Source organism: Dacryopinax primogenitus (genome assembly GCF_000292625.1).
Source record: "Dacryopinax primogenitus strain DJM-731 SS1 chromosome Unknown DACRYscaffold_20, whole genome shotgun sequence".
Classification (NCBI taxonomy): Eukaryota; Fungi; Basidiomycota; class Dacrymycetes; order Dacrymycetales; family Dacrymycetaceae; genus Dacryopinax; species Dacryopinax primogenitus.
The window spans coordinates 449,333-472,538 of NW_024467217.1; the positions used below are offsets into that span (position 1 = coordinate 449,333).

Here is a 23,206-nt window from a genome sequence, read left to right on the forward strand (position 1 = left end):
GAAGGAGTATCAACATGCTGGGACAGCATGTCTAGAAGGGGGGGTGATGTCAGGGCACCAGCTCATTGCTTGGTCAAGAGACATGACTAAGCCTTTATGACATGGAAGTAGCTGGTATACCTTGGCATGTGCTGGAACCTGCTGGAAGGATTGGATGGTCAGGTGACCTGCTGTGCATGGCTGTGCATGACCTCATATGACCTCATCCTTGGTCATATCACCTGATCACCTGACTAGGCTGAGTAAGCAAGATGTTCTAGCAGGTTCCACCACAGAGGTATAAATATAAGGCCTACTCTGCCTGGGACTGTCTCTTCAGACTTGGTCTCTTAGGATCATCCACAGATACCTATACTGTAGATAGGTCTTAGTCATCAGGTCTACTCCACTTCCTTGTTGCCTGCTTAGACTCTTGGCACTCTTAGGTGAGCAGACTTAGTCAGCCTGTGTTGCCCTAACAGGGACCGCCTGAATGAAAACCGGTTTCTGGTTTATGCTCAGCCTACAAGTAATGAGGAGCCTGCAGCAGGGAGCATTATGCACCATCTGTGGCCTGTGCCTCATTCGGAATTGGTGTGAGTACCTGATCGATTGTCTCATGTCCAGGTTGATGCTGAAAGGAGTTCAGGAGAGGATGTCAGCACCTCTTGCGGGAATTTTGGCATGGAATTCCCAATGTGGAACAACTGCCAAAAGCAAAGGAAGTGATGGTGTGGTACCCCCAGTTGTCTTTTCTGAGCAGAGACAGAGAGATGATGGTGCATCTCACATGGCTGATGTCCTCATCTTCCCTGGTACATGATGTGCTGTAATCCTGCAGCATGACAAACTGACATCCTTCCAGTTGTGTGGAGTGTGCCGGAATATTTGCCCATCATGCATGACCTCATGCATTGAGTGTGGCAAGGACTTCTGCATTAACTCCTCTCATGGGGAAGGTTGTGCAAAAATTGGATGGACAGATATTGAGAAACTGGGAGGCATCCGATGTGTGCCCTGTTATACAGCAAGAAAAGAAGTTCAGCCTGTGAGTTTTTTTTTGTGGATTGAGTGTAATGTACTAAGGAGAATAAGTTCAAAATTTGGGGGAGTTCAGAGGCTTGGGCAAGAGGGTCTGCTAAGCCATGACCTATCATGGCACTCTTTGTTCATTGGAAGGAGGAGGATGGATTCAGCATCAGCACCTTTTCATCTCAAGCTGCCAAAGCATGTCTAGGGGGGATGTTCCTGAATGATAGAAAGGTGTGTCTGCATAGGTATTGAGATGTTTGACTGATGGTGAACAGATGGAAATGTTCAACTGGGTTGACATCAGATTATCCTACCTGGGAACAAGGTGGCAGGTGGGAAACAGCCCAGCCAAAGCAGTGGTCTCCATGGACACAACTTGATTCCTCAAGGAGGACACTGCAAATTGTCTGGCAGGCATGAAGGCAAGGTAGAGTAGTGTCTTGTTGGAAGATGAAAGATATATTGACAGATTACTAGGCACAGAGAAGACTTCCACATTCTGTGCATTGTGGATACTCATTCAGATATGAAGGAAGGTGACTTGCAGCTACAGTTACCCAGTATGGATGGAGAATGGGGCAATCTGATGGATGTAAGTATGGGAAGAGCTACTGATGGGATGGAACTAATCAATGGAATAGTTGACAGCCTTCCTCTTTGGGGACCTGATGCCTTGTTCGGAGTGCAAGAGCACATGTTGCATGTTGCTTGCCTGCACAGCCATGGTGACAAAGGGAGGGGGGAAAATCAAGTGGGCCAGGTAAGGAATTTGAGGAATTGCAAGTTGTATGGGCTGACTTTGGCTCAGGCACCTTTGGCATGATATCATTGCATTCACAGTGCCAAAACTTGAACCCCACCATTTGACTGAGCATTTCCTCCTCCTGTTCCTCCACCATCGCTTCCTCAACCACAGAACCTTCAAGGACACTGTCATGTGTGCTTATGACAAGGAACTGTGCATTGAGCATGATTACAATCTCTACTGGTTTGGGGAAGACAAAACATTGCAAATCACAGCTGGTGCTCCTCAGAAGAATTGGAATGGAAATCTGCTTGATCAATTCTGTCCCACCTGCCATCAGATCATGCAACGGAAGGGAGCTCAAAAAGGGAAGGAAGCTAAATGTGGTCAACAGTTCTGCTGCACAAGGAAGGACTGTAAGAAGGGGCAAGTTATGCTGAAATTCCGGAATGGACAGAATGGGGTTTGGGCAGCTTATCCAAACCCCCAGGATGAGAAATGGTGTGTACTCGAAATTGAAGTCAACTTCAATGAAAAATGGCCCTGCCTTCAGGCTCAGTGTACTCATAACATCAGGTGGATTGCAGAGGCCAAGGAGGTGGAGGAAGATGATGGGATGCTTCATCACTTTCACCACCTCCTGAGTCCCCTGTTCAAGATACTGCTTGGATTGAGGAAGAGCCTTCAAAAGAGGACAAAGCACCACACAGCCTATCACCAGCAAACTCTGGGGAGACCAAATATGACCCTGATTGAGTGACACCAGATGCTGATGCCATGGTGGTCAACATGGTGACTGTGGACTTGAGGCAGCCAGGAGGCTCTAGCAGTGCTAAATGCTCAAGCACTGCTACCCAAAAGAATCCTGCAGGAGGTCCAGGGAAAGACTGGTTCAAAGAAAGGGAAGGGGCAGTTGGAAGGACCAGGACAACATGAGGGGGTGAAGAGATTGCCAGAGCAAAATTGATGGCACCAGGATTGAAGGCATATCTCCATAGCAAGAAGACTGCCAGTGTGGAGAAGTAGGGAACTAGATTATATGTTTTTGGATGCCTTGAATTGATATGCTTATGTTGTTGTTCATGCATTTATGGAATGATAGGATTAGAATGGAGAAATATTGAAGAAGATGTAAATGTTTGCAGATGAGAAGGTGAAAAAATGTGCTACCATGTAAATACAGTAGATATTGTAAAAAGGCAGTTCAAAAAGTTGATATTATGTCTAAGTGGATTATATATTATGTTGAGGAAAACCTTTGTTGGAGTTCTGGTTCCTAAGCAACAGATAACAAGCACACGGATGCAAAAAATAAAATTAAAGCAGAGCTTAAACTGGATTACTAATTAAAAATAAAATAATAATTCGGAGGCTGGGTCTCGCTGGAAGGATGGGTCTGAGAGCGATCTAGGGTCCTGTCCTTTCCCACCGTCCGTATGCTAGCGCCCATTCGCCGCTTTCCTGATGACGCGTCTCACGTGCCGGTCCCCACATTATGCGTGTTCACCACCACCGCAGACTGACAACTCAGTATCTTCCTCTCTCCTTCATTATTGTCGTACAATGGCCTCAGATCCAGCAACATCCGCACCAGCAAACCTCAAGATTCTACTTATTGGAGACTCTTCTGTAGGCAAGAGTTCCTTGCTGCTGCGCTTTTCGGATCAGAGCTTCCTCAGCGAGGAGGAATCGTCCGCAACGATCGGTGCGCACTGATTAATACAAGTGGGATGTTCAAGTGCTTATGTATTAAATGAAAGGGGTGGACTTTAAGGTGCAAAGAATCGAGGTGGATGGTGTCAAGTACAAGCTGAGTATATGGGTGTGTGCCATCCCAATTGTCAACAAGGAAAACGGACTTAAACGGAGCGCAGGACACGGCCGGGCAGGAACGATTTCGCACCATAACCTCATCTTACTACCGCGGTGCGCAGGGGGTGATACTAGGTATGCTGCGCCCCTTCTCGACTTGGACGAAACCATGCTCACGCGTATGCTGATAGTGTACGATGTCTCCTCGCGAGAGAGCTTTGACGACCTCCCCCGGTGGTTCACTGAGCTGGAGACATACTGCGGCCCAAGTGTGGCTAAGGTGATAGTAGGGAACAAGATTGACAAAGTGCGACTCCCTTCCCCCATTCCACATGGTTCTTTTGTATTGACGATGGTCAAAGGAGTTTAGCCGACGTGTACCAACCGCCGAAGGACAGGCATACGCCGAAAGGATGGGTGCTCTTTTCCTTGAGAGTTCTGCAAAACGCGGTATACACGTAGACGAAGTGTTCCAGACTATCGTGCGCAAGGTACGTCGTTTCTCCCTCCGGGAGAGATACCGAGACTTATTTGGTTGATGCAGATTGTGGCAACCCCAGAACTATGGCAGAAGAATAAACCGGGCACGGCTAATGTGAATACTATGCCTGGAGCAGGTGTACGACTCGAACAGCCAGGGCAAGTGGAGCATCCAGGATGTGGATGCTAGATGACTAGTTATTTCCCGCGGATCTGGTTGTACACGACGATTTGACGACTTGTAACACTATCTTATTTTTGTTCATTAACGACTAGACGAATGCTGGTTGGTAACTATAGTTGTACACATGTTAGCAGCTCTCTGAGAATCGGGCTCCCGTCTCTCCCAACTGGCAGCCCCACGCAGCAGATCAGAGATAGGAAGGTGGAAGGTGCCTAGTGGCTACCCCAATTCATGCCCATATCCGTTCCTGGGACCTTGGGATGGTCGGCCACCTGCGGCTTGCTCTCGTACACGGCAATGACGGGCTTGTCCTGCAACTGGGTCTTGGGTCAGCAACGGGGTTGTTCGTCGAAGGGCAGGGAAGGAGAGCATACAGGCTGCCACTCGCCGTAGAAACCGATATAATAGACACGCGTCGTCTCCCCTCCGACTGAGGCAGGGACGAACAACGTGATAGACCGACAAGAGGAGAACTTTGCCGCCCTACACGCCGTCAGCTAATCACTCCATCCAGCGTGGGAGAAACTTACTTGAGCGGGTACTCGACCGCCTCCCTCGCCTGAGGACACTCCAACTCCTGGGCAGGCGTGCGCTCAGCCACGTCGGAGAAGTCTAGATTATCCTCGTTCGGGAACTACCAAGGTCGCGTTAGCCGATCGCATATATGCGGTATCCGGACGCGACGACGTACGAGCAGTACTTTTTCCGCAGTCTGCTCGCCGGGGCCGGTCTTGAGCATCAGTGAGCGAAGCTTGACGTTCGCCGTGAAGGGGATACGGAATATAAGCTGATCATCTGCGTCTGACTGGACGTACTGTGCACGTGTCGCCAACATCAGACTCGGCATACACATCGCCACATCAAGTACGTACAACACGCTCATCTTCTCTCTCCGCATGGGGCTTTAACACCTCCCTCCCCGCGCCTGCGCCTTCCGAATCACTAGCATTAAGCACCATAACGTTGGGGATGTCGATCTGCGCGTGCAGGGAGTTAGGCGTCGAGGACAGGGGTTTGTCCGCTTCGGAGTGGTTGTGCCCGTCGTGCCCATGTCCGTCGGCGTGATGGTGCCCGTGCCCATGTCCGTGCCCGTGACGTCCGTGAGAATGCGAATGGGACATGCTAGGTAATTGACAGAGTTGAGCAGGTCAGGAATGAGAGAAATTTGCAAGGGTGGAATAAGACGAAAGTCATTCCAGAATGCACGCGCTGTTTCTTATACGAAAAAAGTCGCGGAGTCATCAGCGGTAATGTTCGCTTCATCACCACACTTGGAGCTATCACACGCGTGCACACAACGTTTTGATATTGGTACGTAGTAGGATAGGACGTAAAAGATACACGTACATCAATACATACAACAGTCATTACTTTACTTTCAGGAGACGGACATCAAACCAGAATCAAGCATGTATCACAGCCGGAGTCATCAGGAGTATTCTCACTTTGACTCTCAAATCTCCTCAGGACACCATCATTTCCGGCATCTCCTCCTCCAAATCCGCCACTCTCATATTCAGAGCCCTCATCCACTCTCTATCCCCCTCCGTCACCGCATTCGCACAATAATGACCCGAGCCTACTGCCACACCTCCCCAGGTGGCAGCAGTGGGGCCCGTACCAAACCCACTTACGTAGTGCCCCCCAACAGATGCAGGGCGCTCCATGTCCATCGCTTGGAGTATGAATTCCCAGGAAAAAATGACTTCCCCAACCGGGCGGCGGGCAACTTCGTACAGCGCTAGGGTGAGCCAGCGGGCTGTCCACCGCTCACGGCATACTCCACAGGTGTAGGCGAACGGCGTGTCCGTGAGCGCTTTGCGGATCGCTTGTGAGTGCGCGTTGCGCCACGCTAGAAGGCGAGTGAACGCGCTGGCAGAGAGGTGCAGGACGGAGGACTCCGAGGTGTCGTCTAGGTCTGTGTGGAGGCAGGCGGAGGCGGCCGCGCGGGAAAGGGAGGGAAGCGTATAGCGCTGAGCGAGGGCATAGACACGCACCGGATCGGAGGCGAGCAATTTCCGGGAGCGTAAGAGGGTGACAAGGGTGGAGACGGCAGACGGAACGTCGTACTTGTGCGCGGCTTCGAGCGCGGGCACGAGTTCGTCTATTGTCAGGAAGGTCGGGTTGGGGAGGGGATAGATGAGCTGAAGCAGGGATGTAAGGGTAGAGGTATCTTCTTGGCAGTCTATGACCGGCAGAGATGAGTCACATTCGGGCGAGTCGGCAGGGAAGGTGTCCTGCTGCGGGAGATCGAACAAGGCCCGGAAGAACGGAGAAGACTCGGAGAGGATCCGTCTCCATGCGTGCAGCGAGACACCGTCCGAACTGCGCAGAACAACATCGCCCTGATCGAACGCTGGTGTAGAAGCGATAGAAGAAGTGTTCGTCTCTGTTGGGCTCACCGTCCTCGAGGGTGGGACAACTATGGAGAGGAGAACATATGTGTGAACGAGATGTACAAAACGAGCGAATTCCAGGCAGGCTTACAGTACGTAATCTTCCCTGGCATACACATGCTCTGAAGCTCCTTCCATCCCTCCATAAACGCCCAGTGCACGTCACACGTCGCGCATACGCCCGCCACGGCATTCCGAGCCATAAACTCTTCTCCAAGGATGATGCGGGCACTCGGACGGCGCTGGATCTCTGCGAGCGCTCGCTGACGGTACTGTGCTGCCCAGGAATTGGAGTGCTGACAGGTCTTGCAACGGTGGGAGAGCCACTTCTCGATCGCTTGCGTGAGCTCAGTACGCCGTCGTTTGTGCAACCGCACGAGACGGACGTAGTCGACTGCACTGACACCGGTGAGGTCGGATGGCGCGAGACTGGCAAGATCCACAGCCCCTGACGCTTCTCCCGCCAGTTCTGTCTCGGCTTGGAGGGACCAGAGCGAGGCGGCTGCATATATGCGCACCGGATGAGCATGGAGGAATCGAGGGCTGACGAGCTGCTTGCGTAGGCGGGTGATGAGCGATGTGATCTGATAAGTGACACAGAGCTGTATCAGAGAGAGGAGTTCGTCAAGCGAATCGATATCAGGAGAAAAGTCCGGATAAAGATGGGTCAGGAGGAGGTCGACTATATGCGCTGGTGCGGGGATATGGATACGGGGTGCCTTGGTACTTGAAGCGATGCATGCAGCGAGCACAGATGATGCACGGCGGAGTATAAGAGTATGTGCATGTAGCTCCTCATCGTCTGTTGTGATGAGCACGACGTCTGCGTCTTGCACTGGGGGTGAGAAGCTGAATTCGCTTAGCGCTGGAGTGTCGTGTGCGCTGTCTGCATCTTCGTCAGGATGAGGAAGTGACAGTGCCAGTGAAGATGGCGAAGTAGTAGGCGTTTCCATTTCTACAAATGTACAGAGAAGTATGAGAGAAGCAGGAGACAGAGAGGTATAAGCAGGAGAACAAGGATATCAACGAGTCATGGGCGCTTCTTTTTCCTGAGAGAGAACGGATTACATGGTTATGTAAGGTACATTCCCAATAGATTCCGTTGTGGCTGAAAGCATGTCAATGGGCGTGGCAATTGCGCTTAAATCCTTTTGATCTGCTCCTCCTACCTCGAGAGAGACGGGCATCATGGCCCTCCCTCTCCACCGTTCACGACTCATCACCCGCATACTCCTCCTCATCACTGCAATTCTCTTCCTAAGATACCTCTTTGGCTCACGCGACTCTTCAAGAGAGATACGATCAAACAGCGTCTTCGAACGCGTCGCGATCTCTGGCAACGCACTCGATGTACAGCGATATCCATTCCTCCAGGCGCGTATAGGGAGAGACGAGCGTCCGGACATGTTCGATGAGGTCATTGATAATGGTGTGAATGACTTCTGGAACAGGTTCCAGCTACCTTTGTGCGTTCTTTCTCATGCTACCCTGATTCCCGCGCTGATCAAACCAAGCATGACCTCCCCCGAAACGGCGCAAATTGACGCGCAGATCGTACGATCAGCCGTAGATGAACTGCTCTCGCTGAACGGATGGGTGGCCGCTGCATGTCCAACCCTCATCCGACCTTTTGGGCAAAAAGAGGGCAACTTCGAAGAACTCTCCGACCCGTCGCACCTCTACTACGTCGCCATCGTTATCCACTCAGCCGACCACTTCCTTGTCGATCAACTCGCCGTCATCGTCCAGATGGCGCGGCGTATTGGCACGCACAATATCTTCGTCTCTATGCTTGACTACGACAGCCAGGACGCGACACAGACGTTGACAGACCTATGCGAAGCAATCCTCGTCCTCCTTGGCATCCCGTTCCGTATCCGCCGCGTCGCTGCGATGACCCTCGATCCTAGTGCGGCATATTACCCGCTCGAAGAGGCGCACACACGTAACCTCGTACTCGAGCCGTTACGTGAACTGTACGAGAAACGGAACATCCGCTTCCACCGTGTCATCTGGCTCAAGGGCTTTACGTGCCCCAACGATATCTTCGAGACCATCAAGGTATCACAGCAGAACGAAGCGGCTATGGTGTGCGGCATGGACTGGGCAGAACACAATGGATTCTTCATCTTCTCTGACCGGTGCGCCTATTCTCTACCCCATCAATTACATGCTAACAACCCACAGATGGCGCACGAGAGATATGGACGGGGATCAGTTCCGTCAGTCCAAGTCCAGCTCGAACCAGCTCGCAGGTCCTCCTCGGGATGCCGTCGGTTCGGCCCGTTATGCCCAGCACTTACCATTCCAAGTGTTCTGTTGCGAGTCTGGGACACACGTCGTTGATCCCGCCCAGTCCTACTATCGCGGAATCAAGTACCGTGCCGGGACGCAGTATCACAACACGACTGCCTCGCCTGACGTGCCTGAACCGAAATGGGACTCGAGGGGCGACTGTCAGGACAGCTCTCAGGCGTACTTCTGCCGCGATCTGTGGGTTGAAGCTGCCAAAGATCCAGGTGGGGACGCCAGAGCGGCGGAGGCGATGTGGGAGGGGGCGCGGGGACGGGCGAAGCGCGATGAGGCTGAGGCTGAGCCCGAGTCAGCAGAGAAGCGCGCCGGTGCGGTGGATGATGACCCTGCACCTCTTGCCCCTCCCATGCAGGCCAACCCCGGCCCAGACGCAGAGCCTGACGCAGGTGCGAACGAGCGCAAACCTGTGAAGGACAGCTCCGATCCTGATGCTAACGTCGGCTCGGACTTCGACGCCATGCCCGAGAGCGCGGACGACCCGACCTTGTCTGGCCCTGGTGCGGAGGATCAAGTAGCTCTTGCGGTGCCTAACTCTGCGTTCCGCCCTGCACGCATACTTATCAACCCTCGGTGCGTGACGACGTACGCCGGGGTGTCCCATACCCAGCTCGCGCTGGACCTGTTCGGCGGGGAGAGGGAGAGCAGCGTACCGGATAGTGAGAGGAGTAAGTATATCCTGGACGATTGGGAGGGTGCACCGGACTCGTTTGTCTGCCAGGAGCAGAGAAGGACAGGTGGGAGGAAGGCGACTAAGACTCAGAGGAGGCTCGCCTTCTCCGTGTATGAGGAGCTGCAGAGGAGAGGGTTCTAGCAATGTAATTGAGGTGCGCTGGAGCACGATGAGAGCAGATGATTGTTCGGACTTTTCAACTGTCTTGGGACTGTCCGTAGACGGCCGGCGCTCTGTGCGGCTGGTATATCCATACGCTTGAATCCTGCAAAACGTAGTGTAATATGTTCCATCAGCAATGCATTTATTCTCCCACTCGCAACAATAAGGGATAAAGCGCATAGTATTTCCGCTACCAACATCTACTTAGCTTGGTAAAACTATATACAGCCTCGTACGTGGTTTGTGATGGGAATGCTTCGATTTTACAATGGACAGGGCGAGGATTTTCGAAGATTGAAAGAACGGCAATTCAACATACTATTGAGAGACCAATCGTTACAGCAAAGCAACAGCTGTTACTGAATGATGTTCTTTTTAGAGTAGGCCGAAGAATATTAAAAAGAAAACATTTTGAGAGGGACTAAGATTATTCCCTTATCAGTGGCCGTTGGGCATCGGAATGCCGTTGCTGTTAGCACTCCCATTAGGCTGGTGATGGCTGAGAGCCTCATCAGCGCGCTTGAGGTCGCCTTCACTGAGAGTTCTATTGAAGCCGCCACCAGGAGTGCTTGATCCGGACATGATGGATGACGCACGACTGCGGACCTTGAGAACGAGCGGGCTGGAAGAGAAAATCAGTGTCGGAAGTACAGTAATGGCTAATTGAACGTACAATGGATAGCTGTCCTCATCCTCGTCCGCCTTTGACAGGTGCGGCCACTGTGGAGCCCCACGGTAATCACTGGTGCCCAAGCGTTGCATCTCCTCCGTGAGCGTGCCGATATCGCCAGGCGTCATGTTGCCAGGCTTGAACCTCGGGCTACCAGGCACGGAAAATGCCTGCTTGTTGACATGGGAATCGAAGTCGAAGTAGTCGTCCTCATTGAACGAGTCAGGATATGCACGACGCAGAGCAAGCTGGCGGGCCTTCGAGTACTCGATGCCTAGGTTCTTCCAATCGAGAAGAGGGGAGAGGCGCTCCACGCGGTTGCGTTGGTTGATACGCTGCCGACGGGTCTTTGTGGCGAAAGTGTATAAGAAATCGGAGAGCTGGTTGACAGAGTCCTCGATCGATCTCATACGACGGTCGATGATGTAGCAACCCTCGTCCTCTGCGTGCTCAAGCATGTCCTCCATGAAAGAACCGAATCCAGAAAGGTTGGTTGTGATGGATGGAATGCCCATGACCGTGCACTCCGCTGGCGTATAGCCCCAGGGCTCGTAGTAACTTGGGAAGACACCCATATGACAACCACGGACGAATTCCTCATAGTCCAAGCCAAGGATGGGGTTATTCGAATTCAAGAATTCGGGGTGGAAGATGACCTTGACACGGTCGTAGTGGTTGTTAAACAATTGAACACGACGAATTTGATTCAAGATCGGATCATTGTTATCGTCGGCCATATTGTGGGTGGTAACAGGGGGCAAACTGTTCCTCTTGAGCGCAAACACGCGACGCTTGAGAAGGATCTTGTCCTCGTCCGATAGAAGATCCTCAGCCTTCGGTACTTCTGTCCCATGCTCGCCGGTATACCTCGCTGCATGCTCAAAGATGCGGTTACCGATGCGGTTTTGGATCTCTGTAACAGTGTCTCGGAGTTGCTTGGTAACAGCTTGGCCCTTGAGCGCCTCGATGGTGTACGAATGTGTTGGGGCGGGCATAATAATGAAAGCGACGACAGTAACCTTCGAACCCGCCTTTTGCAGACGATAGTTCAAGCGTGCTAGACCTTCAATAAAGAGGTCAACACCTTTGTTGCGGTACTCGTATCGACCGGCGGTGAAGAGCTGTCATGATATCAGCTTTTCCAAAGTTTCCAGTCCGGTCAACTTGCTTACGTAAAGGGTGTTGTCAAGGTCAAAATCGTAGTGACCGTAGAAGTGGCCGCGAACAAAGTCATTGATCTTTGCCTTGGCTGTTGCGTGGAGATTCTGGAACTCGTGCAATGCGGAGAACTTGACGACGTTCAAGCCGTTGGGCAGCACACCATCTGTAGATTGAAGTGAGAAACTTTGGTTGCTCATGAACCAGAAAATACGCACCAGGCTTGCGTTTGAGCAAGTGCTCAGACTCGTAGGCAGTGATATGTGACACAGTCGTGAACACATCGGCGCAGTGCGTTGCGGACCGTTCAATACAATACCTATCGCCAACATCAACCTCTACCTCATCGTACCGTGCGCATACAGGCGTACCTGTGATAGATCCCACGCTTGCCAGCCTCATGATCAACATCGAAGTACTGTAGGTTGTTGTAGAAATCGACGCTGCCGGCACAGAGATAACGACCGAGCAGTGTAGCGTGCGTCGTGAAGACGGTTGTCACATCGATATGGCGTTTCCGGCACAGAGGAATGGCCAGCCCGGCTTGCCACTCGTGGAAGTGTGCCACGACGGCTCTCTCCACTTGGCGGGATACATACTGGATTCAGGTGGGCATCAGAACCCTTGTGTATGCGCCCGATTTCAAAATTGACGCACCTCGCCCAAAAACCATGCAACCAGATACCCAAAGATGATCGTCTCGTTCGTTTCGTGGTCGTTGGGGGGTGTGGGGATGCCAGCAAGGTTCCACAAATCACCCTTCCACTCATCGAGCATGTCGTACTTGCTACCGGTATCGAACAGGATGACCTTGGGCGAGCCTTCAACGAGCCACCGACCGTGGAGGACCTTTACACCTCGTTCGCGCATCACAGCTAGCGTAGATGCTACGTGTGGGTCCGTTGGTTCTTCTGCTTCGACCTCCATCGGGGCGGTCTTGTACGAGAGTGGGCCAATGAGGGTGTATCGATCGCCATACTCGGAAACTGTCACAGGGACTTTCGTCTTGATGACGGTGTAGATGCCTCCGACTGAACCGGATAAACAAAATAAGTTTATGAATATTGACACAAGGTAGTTGCTCACCCTTGTTGGCAACCTCCCAAGCGCATTCAAACAGAAGATGCTGGGCGACATCACGAAGTTGGGGTGGGGAAGACATTTTGTGGCGATTGAACAAGGGTTCGATGTTGGAAGGTCAGGTACTCCGTCTTTGATAAGCGAGCGACGACGGCTGTGGAAAGGATAAGGAGTGTAGAAGGGTTGGGATAGAAGGAGAGGGGCAAGGGAGGGTGATTGGGACAGGCGGCGCCGAGGCAGTAATGCCTGGGGATGGAAGATGAGGAGCAGGGGAAGGGGAGTCTGACCCCCTCTTCGACGTGCGCGGTGTCTCCGTGCCACGCGTGATGAAGAAGTTGCGTCGGACGGAAGTGATGACGTAGCCCGACCGAACGCCCCCGCCCTTTCTAAGTTGCCCCACGTGACAGTGGTGCCTCTCCACGTCATGTTCCTGCCGTATACATCGGCTCTTGGTTGTTGATCGGGTCTTCACGGACAAACATATCCCATCTTTACATTGATCATCAGGGGTTCAGCCCCACTAACCAGATCTGGTTGAATGCGGCCATCGACATCACAACTTGGCAACTTGGCACATCCCAACAAATCTTTCTGAATGTTTTCATCGAACACTGGTGACGCGGAGTAAGCTGGCAACCTGTACAATAACATACTGTCGTCTTCTCTCCCTCTCTACACGTTTCATGACTTATTTGGCAGACTCCACCCGAGGAACACCGCGCTTCGTCACTCAGCAAGGCTATTCAAGCCGTCAGAAGGCAGTGGCACTTTCGAAGAATACATGGCGTTACAGCTCCACAGCTTCCTCTGTTTCGTTCGCTATAATATCATCTGCAGAGCTCTATGTGCCGCTCCGTTATCTGCCACGCTCGACAACAATCTTAGGAGGTCTTAACTTCCGAAATGTTCAACCTTGGGACATCAACTCGCGTCCTCCCAAACATCACACTCTCAATTTTCTATCCAATATGCGAAGTTGATCCTACCGAGTTTGACTCCCTCGATCCTCTGTCCAACCTGATGTGCTACATATCGTCCCTCCTCTATAGGCCGACATGCCAAAACAACACAAGACGAGTCTACGAGCTTGGTTCAGTGGCAGGAGAACTTTGAGCCACAAATGGAGTCGCCTCTCACCTCCGTGGTGATAGACATCAGCCCGACCACGGGGCAAGAAACAGCCGACAGACACCACCTTGACGCAGGAATATGTTCCGAGCTTGACGGCCTCACACTTCTCGCCCCAAGTCGTTGTGGCCTGCATGCAGTCAGTGGCCAATTTTTTCCAAATTCATAGCACCCGGATGCTTGATCTCGACGCAAGAATCTTTATGCCGCCTCGTCCTCCAAATTGGCACCTCCACCGCCCCCGGTCTTCCACTTTCGTAGCCTAACCCGAGGCATCAGCGCTAGTCCGCGGTCGGACGTCTCTTCCCAGCTCACCGTGCCTTCCAATATCCCATCCTGTAGGGGGGAAAGTGGTCCAGACGAGTCACTTGCTTCCCACTTGGCGTGCAGCTTCAGCGATTTCATACTACTCGAGGCTTATCCGCTCACAGGAGCACAAGTTGCAAGTAGCCAGACGGGGGGTGAACAGTTTGCTGGCAGTCCTGTATTTCAGTGGGGAAAGAACCTCCTCGGACAAGTAACACAAATCACCCCCACCCCTCTTTGCCCTCCTTCATCCTACTTGGACAATCCTGCCTTCCTGTTCCCAGATCTGCCACCGACCCTTCCCTGCTTCCAGGTTCTTATCTTGACTCGGGACGCTCCTCTGTTTGGAAGGACTTCTTCCTTCAAAGAAGGATTGGGGTTAAGGTTAGGGTTAGGAATGCTCAATTGGCTATTCTCATACTATTATTACGCAGTCCACATTGAGTAGACTACAATACCATTAACCGCGAGCCACGCGTAGAGATGTCTATGGGAAAACATCTGCTTGTGTTGCTGTGTTGTCACATCGTTGTAACCCGTTTGTTGAGATCGGCAAACGGCACCTGACACGAAATCCAACGGCACCCCTCATCCCCGCGGGACAACCCGCCCGTGCTACCGCTCGCTCCCCGCCCACTGGTACATGACTCAAATGCAGGAAATGAACAATACACTGCGGAAAGAACGGAAAAAACGCCAGAGCGAGTCGAGGGCGGGTGGGAAGGAGGTGGAGGCGTGGGAGCGTGAGTGTGGGGTTTATGCCATCGGCTGGTGTTGTATCGTGTCGTTCATGTCGAGTCGTGTGGTATCTAATCTTATTCAGGTGGCTACCGTCCACGTCATGAGAATCAGGCACAACAAGAATCCCTAATGTCCAATACAGTGTGGTTCAAACCGGTCGTCAACTGAACAAGACACTTGGAGCATCAAGCAGAACATCTCCAATCGGGATTCGGGCCAAGGTCGACTCCCTTTCCGCATCGCGCGAACAGCTAGAAGAGTGTAGGCGCGGATTATGGCGGTCGGGATCGGTCGTCAGGTCTTCTTGGGTCTGAGGATTTTGAGCTTGGGAAGGAGGATAACCCGTGAATAACTGGAGTCCGAGTCGCCGGGTCGTCGTTCAGGCACATGCGCATGGGCATGCAGCTGAAATCGACACCGTGCCTAACCGCACTGTATCGTGTCGTCCGTATCGTAGTAGTCAATATCGGTCGTCAAGTCGCCCCTGAATGTGGGGAGGAGGAGTAGTACCGTGCAGTCCGGCATCAGTAAGCAGCGAGAAGCGTACAGGTCCTCGACGACCTGCGCTCGTAGAGCATGCAGCTCGAATTAGATGCGTACAGCCCAGCACTGGTCGTCGCTTGAATCTGGAAGATATATGTCCATCCCAGCGCTAGGAATAGATTTATAACTCCTCGGAAAGAGCAGGCAGGATACACATGTACAGGCGAAACTGGTCGTCAAGTAGTCCCTGAAGCAGGAGTCGCGCAGAACGACATTTGAGTAGTAAGCAGTAAATAGACCATCCTCGGAACCGGATTGACAGCAGCGGGCAGCCGATCGGCGAGCAAGCCTTTGGGTACTTTTATCCAGCAAGAAGCACGAGGAATAGTTTAGTAGTAGTGAAGTGAGCCTGCCGACCCGGCGAGCAGCCAACATCAAGCCACGAGCAAGAAGCATGCAGTGCAGCTGTCACCCCGGATCCAGGCGCAGTCGGCCCAGAACGCCCAGCGCCCAGCGCCCTGTTCTGCCCAGCCTCGAGCCAACCAGCCCACCAGATGGAGGAGGGGAGCGAGTCCGTCCGAGCTGCAGTCCGAGGGCGCGAGGGCGCGTCCAATCGAGTCAGCACCCCATCTTCATCTTCATCTGCATCTTCATCTTCATCTTCATCTTACCTCTTCATCTCCGTGATTTTCGTACCGCCGCAGCCGGTCCAGCTCCGGCCGGACAAGCAGGGGTGAGGAGTGGACAAGTGTGGTGGTACGCAAGGTGGGTGGACGATTAAGGGTTTGTCTCAGGCTGGCGTAGGAAACTAAGTCGCAGGCAGCAACCCCCATTCATGACCGGTGCAGTCCAGCGCAGTCCGCGGCGTGTGTTCCTCCTGTTCCGGTGAGTGCGGGGGTGAGGTGTTTTTCCCCGGTGCTGGAGGGGCTGCTCCGGATATAGACGTTCAAGACTTTGGAGAAGAAGAGACCAGCCGAGACCCCCCATCTCACTCTCTCCTTTGTTCGTGCAAGTGCGACCCAAAAACAGTCCTTGTCCTGGTTCCAGGGATGGAGCGCCCAGGCCCGCGCCACGCTCGCTCGGCGCGGCATCTGCCGTTATGTGTTATGTGGGCGCCAGAGGGGACCAATGAGCACGCGGCGAGTGCGGGTGTTTCTGTCGGGAGGGTCGGGGCTTGTTGCTTGACTACGACGTTGTTAGCGTATCGTAATGAAGGAAATGTAGTATGATCCGGTATTGGGGTGAAGCTTGTGAGTAATGGGACTAGGCGGAAACGAAATTCCACTGAGGTGATGTGTATGGGTCAGACCAGTGGAAAAGAAGGGGGGGAGACCAGACCAAGGAAGAGCGAGACCTGAGTCTGCGCTAAGAAGGGGGCGCGTCTCTGTCGTGGGCGTGTGGTCAGCAGGCGGATTATTTTTTTTCTTTGCAAAGGGGAGAAGGGAGAGGGAAAGTGACCTGTGGGTGTACATAATCGAGTGAAAAAGTGGGATGACCCCCAGCCCCCGTTTCCCCTCTCCTCTTTACTGTTTCTTCCCCCTCTATCAGTCAGATCAGTGCAATCAATCTACTCCCATCAGCATCACTCCCGATTAGGCAGTTGTTGTGTCTTCCGACTCATTCCACGCGCGCCTGCAACGCGTCTCTCTCTCTCTGTCTACTGCACCCGACAGTATATATATCCTCACACTCAACCAGAGCAAGCCTCTTTTCTTCCCCCCCCAAACTAGAACCACCACCTCCTCGAGCACACCCATAACCATAGTACGCTTTCCTCTTCCATCCCCCATTCCCCCTCCCCTCACTCACATCAAAACAGTAATGATGCCACCATCACAAGACTTCCTCCGCCAGCTCGACGCGCCCACCACCCCCTTCTCCTCCGCACCTCTCTCCTCCTCAAAAGGCAAGATCCTCTACACGGACCCCTCCGGCCGTTTCCGCTTCTACTTTGCAGGCCTCAAAGGCTCAGGCAGCGCCTCCTTCCTCCATTACGCGATCGACGACCTCGAGCCCTCCGGCCCAGGGACGACGGGGCGGCCGATGACCTATTCTGTCTACGTGCGGTTGAAGAGCGATCAGAGGCCAGACGACGAGCGCGTCAAGTTCGCCGTCGTGCGGGCATTCAAAAACCTCGGAAACCTCTTCACGGTGGATATCGATGTATGAGCGGGGGCGAGCGAGCGAGGAAGAGAAGAAGATACAGGCCGGGTGGGCGGCACGCGCACGCTCGCTCGCCACCACCCCGTGCCCCATCTTGCCGACCAGAACCCAGAACCAGAACCAGAACCCAGAACCAGACGCAATACTATTGCCCCCTTTCCCATCCATCACATCACATCCCACCCCCTTTCCCCTACGGGTCTGAACCCCCCCCCGTCAGCGCTCGGCAGTGCCCGCGCCCTCCCCTACGCCCTGGAGGCTCGGGCACAAGCGTTAATGGCTCATCTATCATGCATGGGCCGACCGATACCCCCGCTTGCCGGCAACCTACCCCCCACCCCACCCCCCAAACCTTCATCTTGTCGTTTGGACAGGCAGGCCACTCTATTGCTATCCTTGTGTCTCATTCTCTGCACTCCTACTCGTTCCTCGGCCATATAAATTAAAGTATTGTACACTCTGCTATTATTCGCACGTACACGTATCTGCTGCCACTTCTACTTTCTGAGTATTTCACGCCTGTGTCTATACAACACCAAAGCGACCGGATCTCTGAATAAAATAGGTTTCGTTCCTTCCCGTGCATTCTTCCCAGACCAATACAGGAATAAACACTCGTTCTGCCCTGCATCCAATCGGCATGAAACAGTCCCCTACACCGCTCTTCTATCCCTCTTTTGAACAACAAATCTCATGCGTTCCTCGCAATATTCTCCCATTCTCGATTCTTGTGTTCTCGACTACCGTCTCCCGCTCCTTCCTCCCGGCCACCCGGGGGCAATGCACCTGCCAGTCAGAGCCTTCCTCTCACGCGTACGGCCTGCATCACTGGCGAAGAGGGACATCAAATGGTGTCACCCGATGCCTGCAACCCCCCGCAGGGGGAGCCCGATCCAGACATGGAGATGCAGGAAACTGTCAAAACTCCGACGCAGACCCCCACGCTTGGGCGCATCTTGCCCCCTTTTCCTTGATCCTTTTCGTCCTTTTTCGGGGTGGGAGCTCGTCTTCGTTGGGGGGACAGCTGCCCACGGTGTACAATGCCGTATGGACAGACTTCGTTGCTTCGTTGCACCTACCCTTAGTCCCTAGGAGAGCGAAGACCTACGCGGTCAGCCGTGAGTGAGCTGTCCTGCCAGGCGCTTTCCCGGTACTTGTTTTTGAGATCGTTCTATGCACCTGCCTGAGCTGGTCATGGTCCGCCTCCAACAAGGGAGGATCGTGCCCAGCTCAGGGGGATGCGCGGAACGCGCGGATGGCTCAAACAGGGATATGCAGCTGCAATAACTGGTGATAGTACCCGGAAATCGTAACCCCATCTGCAGAAAGGGAAACACAGGGCGTCGGCTGGCAGAACGAAGTATACCGGTGTACCGGGAGCCAGCGAGCACTCTGCCGAGTTGCGAGCTGTCGGCACTAGTGGTATCAACTTGTTTCTTTTCTTCTCGTCTGACCGACCACGACCGGTGCTTGTGCAATCGTCCGAGACAATGGCATTATTGTCGGTGCGCCGCTGATAAACACAGACGGGCGGATCTATCTGGAGATAGAAGCTGCATAGCATCCGTCTGAAATTACAGGCCCGAAGCTTGGACAACAGCCGAAGGCAGGTAATATCGAGTCTTGCGTACCTGAAAGGGAATTTCCCCTTGACTGCCGAACCGAGCCGCACCGGTGAAAGTCTAGAACGTTGGGCACTTCTGATGACCTGCCGCGCCTTCCACCAGGTATTGTCAATTGTTCAGGGCTGCGGGGAGATTTGGGCCATAGTCCATCGGTCATGCGACGGGCGCCAGGAATAGACAACACGGGCCGTGCGCGGAATAGGCAGCCTGGCGCTCGCTGTTCGGTGATTGGGAACTGTCGCAGTGGTCCCAGGAAGCACTGAATTGCCAGAGTGACGGTCCAAAAGTGTTGCATATCAGAAACTGAAAGTACGGAAAGTTACAAGAACCTGGCAATATTTCGCATGAAGCTGGAAGAACCTTTTCCAAAGCAGGCCGTCTTTCGTTGTCGGACCAGCACAGTAACGAGGCGGGAACAAATACGCGTGAAGGGTTGCTTCTTCTCCTGCCCCCGTCTTCGTAGGTCATCCACTGTGCATCTAGAGGGTCTTGGCGTCTGCAGTGCAGTGTAATATTCGGTCCGAATGTGTAGCGGATTGCCTCAGCTGAGATTGGTGGATCGAAGCAAATCTCCATCTCGGGGATCGCATGTCAGGATACTGGGGGCTGCAGATCGGGCGCCACAATTCTGGGAGAACACTGCTGCCACTTCGAACGGGCATTGACGAACGACAGGGGGGGCCTTCCTCTTTTGCACTCGCCGGAGCTTCCGGGAGTTCAAATGCACCTGGTGTGGCCGCAACTGGCACCCCTCACAGGAGAGACGGTAACGTAGCGATAGTCAAAACCTGATCCAGGGCCGAGCCAATCGCACGCAGTCCGGGTGATTCTTTTGACACTGCCGATCTTCGGGAATATTGCATTCCCAGTGATTCTGTCGGAGAATTGCTCCCCCTTGCTGGAATAGGTCCAAAGGACGAGATCCATGGTCTGCTGCCTGCGAAAGTGTTCACAACACATCTTCTCAATCTGTGGCAACTTGTCTTTCCTAGCACAGCTATTGACCGCCCATTGAGCACGTGTACCTGCCATACACGTCACGATTGAATAAGGAATTGCCAACAAACGGAGAACTCGGGTCGGAGTCTGAATATCTTCCGTATCAATCACTGATGTTGATATAGAGCCACAAGGCTGGGCTTGAGGCTGCCAGATTTCGATCCCTTCCCGGTTGTTCTCTCTACACGGCCCTGAGGGTGAGCTGACAGTCGAACGGAACGAAAAGGATGCGATGCGGACCGATGTCACGATACGCCGAGTGTGACCAACCGAGTAGAGAATTCCATCAGTCCTCTATCACACCTTAATACTGAAGCATTGATGATCGCAAGCGGGGTGTACCGCCGTGGGGATGATAACCCTGAGAATGATGGAGTTTTGTCACTGCCGTGCGCATAGCATTCTCTAACCGAAATATTCATGTGGCACTCGTAAACTGCTCGGGGGAGTAAACGTTGGCCGACAGTTTCACTCCCAAGCAATTTCGAGGCCAGAGCAGTAATCCACGTCTCCTGACCCCTATTGACCCTCGGGCGTTTCACGGTACCAACGATAGTGAGCTGATCTTCTCATCGGTAAATAATCGGTTTCGGAAATTTCATGGGTCGTCGTCCCATACAATGTCTCGGAAAAGCGGGGATCAACCCAAGGGGAAACACGAATGACCAACTTGACACCCGGAGGTTCGTGTACCGTGCGGTTACCTTCGGCATCCGCAGGAAGAAGCGGAGCCCAAAAGTGTCGTGGGTTCACAGCGCTCGGTCTCCCAGTTCCATGGCGTTAAATGATCCGCGGTCTCCGCATGCTCAGGGAGTGATAAGATGAGAAGCCAAAGGTTTGGCGGAGGTGCTGCGCGCCTTATACGCCCAATATTCGCCCTGATCGCCCCGATCGCCCGTTCTCCTATACCTGGCAAACGCTCGTCATAGAGTGAATACAATGCTGTTCCCCGATGTCGGAGTTTGCCGCTCGGTTGGTCGATAGTCTCAGTCGAGGATCATGCCTGAGTTTTGCACAAAGTTCAGACCCAGACGTTGGACCGGGATCGTATAATCAAGTTGTAAGCGCAGGAGACCAATACACGAGGGAAGGTTGCACCTCCCATCGATAGCGTGGAAGAAGACTGCGCCAAATCGCATCACCTGTTCCAGCTGGCCTATGAACGTGTTCGTCACCCGCATGGCTGGGGGGAGGTGGGCGAAGAATCCCCCCCAGAAACCGGCTTCAATCTCGCTCGCATTCGGGTATAGCGTGTACTTGCCCCCAGTCAAGAGAGCTCGGAAGTCGCCCAGTAGCCACTGGAGGAAACACAGATCGAACCCCAGCGGCGCTTGGTGCAGCTCGTCTTCCCAGTCTACGAGACCCGTGACTTGCCCAGTCTCGTCAACGAGGATATTCGAGAACTGCAGGTCGCCATTGCCGATCGCCATAGGCAAGCAGTCAAGCACTTGCTTCGTATCGAGCAACTCGCGGAAATCGTCGATGTAAGACGCGAGCAGAGGGTCGGAGGACTTGACGGCTTTCTCTAGTCTGTTCCGCACTGCGCGGGTGAACTCCGCCGGTGCTACTCGTCCGGGCATACAGCACTTGCCGAGCATCGACCCCAGGCTGTGGGCAGTCACGGGCAAGCAGTCGACATACTCCTTCCTCCCGGTGAACTCGGAGAGACACATCCCGGGAATACGGGACATCTCGTATGCGAGCAGCTTGTTCTCACCACGGTCGTACTCCATCAATAATCGCGCCGCGGGAACGAGCTCTCCGAGCACCTCTCGAGCAGCCTCGAGGACGGAGACGTTGAGGTAGTGCTCTGGCCTCCGCAGCTGGAGCACCATCTCGCTCACCCCTTCCTCCTCGGTAAAGGTGACGAAGTACGTCGTGCTGCTGTACCCCTGAACAGCGCACTCGCTGACACTCGTGAGGTAGGCCGTCTTCTCCGGGTAGGCGGTACGCAAGATCTCCACAGCTTCGAGGAAGAAGTGGCCTAACATCGTCTGCTATCTCGTCGTGCGTCTTGTGCACATCGTCGATCAACAATCAGCTTGCTAATATCTCAAAGCGGGTTGGCTCCTCCGCCTCTGGGACGCACTGTATGATGTGCGCCATAAGCGGGTACTATAGGTGATCGTGTGACGCCTAGTCGCGTGATTGGGGAATGTACCGCCTCATGTGACGAACCTTGAGTTAGACACCTGGAGGTATGTATGAGGGGTTATTGTCATTTGATCATGACTAGACATGAGTTATTGTCTGGTGGAGGGAGGATGTAGATGTAGGGAGTTAAGCAGTGGGAATGTACAACCCCAGGCGGGCCGACAACGATAACGGCATACATACATATATACAGTGCCGTATTCATTCCCCGCATAACTAGACCACTTTCATATTAAGGCAGCTTCTCATCCCAATATCCACACTATCGCTCGCATCAATGTGGCCTAATGAGTCATTGGAAAATCTGGCAGTGTTACCTCATTTTCGGGTCATCTTCTGATGTACTCCATTGCCAGCGCAAAAGTGTAGTAAGCGCTCTACTGCATCTTCCTTTCCCTGCAACTTGTACATCAATGGTCAACCTCAAGCGTATTCCGCGCAAGCGCCCTCCTCCCCCTTCAGACCGCTCCCCACCCCCATCACCCACCTCCCTCCCCCCAAGCGTGCTAGCCCAAGCCTCTCCAGGAGGACGCATTGCCGGCCGCTCCCGCGCTCACACAAGGTGGCTCATCGCAAGAGCTAACAAAGCCCATGCGGAGGCGGAAAGGGAGGTCATGAGAGCTGAGCTGGAAATGTTGAAAGCGGAGGAAGAGCGGTTGATTTTCGAAAAAGAGGGATTGGTGGATGAGCTCCTTAGACGGGAATTGGGGTGAGTGTGCCTTGAGAGGATGCGGAAGGCGCTGATGGGATCGTACCCAGGGAGGAAGGAGAGAGATTGATTGGAGATCCGGTGCTTCCCAGAGGGCGAGACGCGCCTTGGCTTGATAAACACGGTGACTGAATTATGTGTGCTGCGCTGTCATATGGTTGCTTCTCGTTTTCCTGCTAAGGTGTTGGCGGTTGCATCCCGTCATCTTGCAACAGAC

General features: G+C 53.4%; 9 protein-coding genes across 9 annotated transcripts; 4 read left to right on the forward strand and 5 right to left on the reverse strand.

Annotated features, from left to right (window-relative positions):
* Positions 1–3,319: 3,319 nt before the first annotated feature.
* Positions 3,320–4,238, forward strand: DACRYDRAFT_91170 (ras-domain-containing protein; the record flags this gene model as incomplete). The annotated part of the gene is made up of 6 exons (XM_040776997.1): positions 3,320–3,461; positions 3,517–3,578; positions 3,631–3,703; positions 3,760–3,875; positions 3,931–4,059; positions 4,113–4,238. The coding sequence occupies 6 exons, from the start codon at positions 3,320–3,322 to the stop codon at positions 4,236–4,238; spliced, it is 648 nt and encodes a 215-aa protein (XP_040625083.1).
* Positions 4,239–4,444: 206 nt separating this feature from the next.
* Positions 4,445–5,353, reverse strand: DACRYDRAFT_58046 (DUF1000-domain-containing protein; the record flags this gene model as incomplete). The annotated part of the gene is made up of 5 exons (XM_040775478.1): positions 4,445–4,549; positions 4,607–4,715; positions 4,763–4,866; positions 4,924–5,046; positions 5,105–5,353. 5 exons carry the CDS (start codon positions 5,351–5,353, stop codon positions 4,445–4,447), a joined length of 690 nt encoding a protein of 229 aa, XP_040625084.1.
* Positions 5,354–5,630: 277 nt separating this feature from the next.
* Positions 5,631–7,118, reverse strand: DACRYDRAFT_83928 (uncharacterized protein). The gene is made up of 2 exons (XM_040776651.1): positions 6,720–7,118; positions 5,631–6,654 (listed from the first exon to the last, which is right to left on the reverse strand). The coding sequence occupies exons 1-2, from the start codon at positions 6,829–6,831 to the stop codon at positions 5,696–5,698; spliced, it is 1,071 nt and encodes a 356-aa protein (XP_040625085.1). The 5' UTR covers positions 6,832–7,118; the 3' UTR covers positions 5,631–5,695.
* Positions 7,119–7,816: 698 nt separating this feature from the next.
* DACRYDRAFT_83931 (uncharacterized protein) lies at positions 7,817–9,879 on the forward strand (the record flags this gene model as incomplete). Its single annotated transcript, XM_040776652.1, has 3 exons — positions 7,817–8,094; positions 8,143–8,769; positions 8,816–9,879. 3 exons carry the CDS (start codon positions 7,817–7,819, stop codon positions 9,750–9,752), a joined length of 1,842 nt encoding a protein of 613 aa, XP_040625086.1. The 3' UTR covers positions 9,753–9,879.
* A 58-nt stretch (positions 9,880–9,937) lies between these two features.
* DACRYDRAFT_24679 (glycogen synthase) lies at positions 9,938–12,949 on the reverse strand. Its single transcript, XM_040773789.1, has 7 exons — positions 12,688–12,949; positions 12,259–12,632; positions 11,973–12,199; positions 11,820–11,920; positions 11,616–11,767; positions 10,447–11,564; positions 9,938–10,395 (listed from the first exon to the last, which is right to left on the reverse strand). The coding sequence occupies exons 1-7, from the start codon at positions 12,761–12,763 to the stop codon at positions 10,212–10,214; spliced, it is 2,232 nt and encodes a 743-aa protein (XP_040625087.1). The 5' UTR covers positions 12,764–12,949; the 3' UTR covers positions 9,938–10,211.
* A 435-nt stretch (positions 12,950–13,384) lies between these two features.
* DACRYDRAFT_24680 (uncharacterized protein) lies at positions 13,385–14,893 on the reverse strand. Its single transcript, XM_040773790.1, has 2 exons — positions 14,550–14,893; positions 13,385–14,499 (listed from the first exon to the last, which is right to left on the reverse strand). Exon 2 carries the CDS (start codon positions 14,212–14,214, stop codon positions 14,011–14,013), a length of 204 nt encoding a protein of 67 aa, XP_040625088.1. The 5' UTR covers positions 14,215–14,499; positions 14,550–14,893; the 3' UTR covers positions 13,385–14,010.
* Positions 14,894–17,071: 2,178 nt separating this feature from the next.
* Positions 17,072–18,275, forward strand: DACRYDRAFT_118920 (uncharacterized protein). Its single transcript, XM_040770690.1, has 2 exons — positions 17,072–17,103; positions 17,159–18,275. The coding sequence occupies exon 2, from the start codon at positions 17,505–17,507 to the stop codon at positions 17,946–17,948; it is 444 nt and encodes a 147-aa protein (XP_040625089.1). The 5' UTR covers positions 17,072–17,103; positions 17,159–17,504; the 3' UTR covers positions 17,949–18,275.
* A 2,313-nt stretch (positions 18,276–20,588) lies between these two features.
* DACRYDRAFT_102053 (uncharacterized protein) lies at positions 20,589–22,117 on the reverse strand (the record flags this gene model as incomplete). Its single annotated transcript, XM_040767608.1, has 1 exon — positions 20,589–22,117. One exon carries the CDS (start codon positions 22,115–22,117, stop codon positions 21,113–21,115), a length of 1,005 nt encoding a protein of 334 aa, XP_040625090.1. The 3' UTR covers positions 20,589–21,112.
* Positions 22,118–22,693: 576 nt separating this feature from the next.
* On the forward strand, positions 22,694–23,121 carry DACRYDRAFT_111168 (uncharacterized protein; the record flags this gene model as incomplete). Its single annotated transcript, XM_040769184.1, has 2 exons — positions 22,694–22,989; positions 23,040–23,121. 2 exons carry the CDS (start codon positions 22,694–22,696, stop codon positions 23,119–23,121), a joined length of 378 nt encoding a protein of 125 aa, XP_040625091.1.
* Positions 23,122–23,206: the final 85 nt, after the last annotated feature.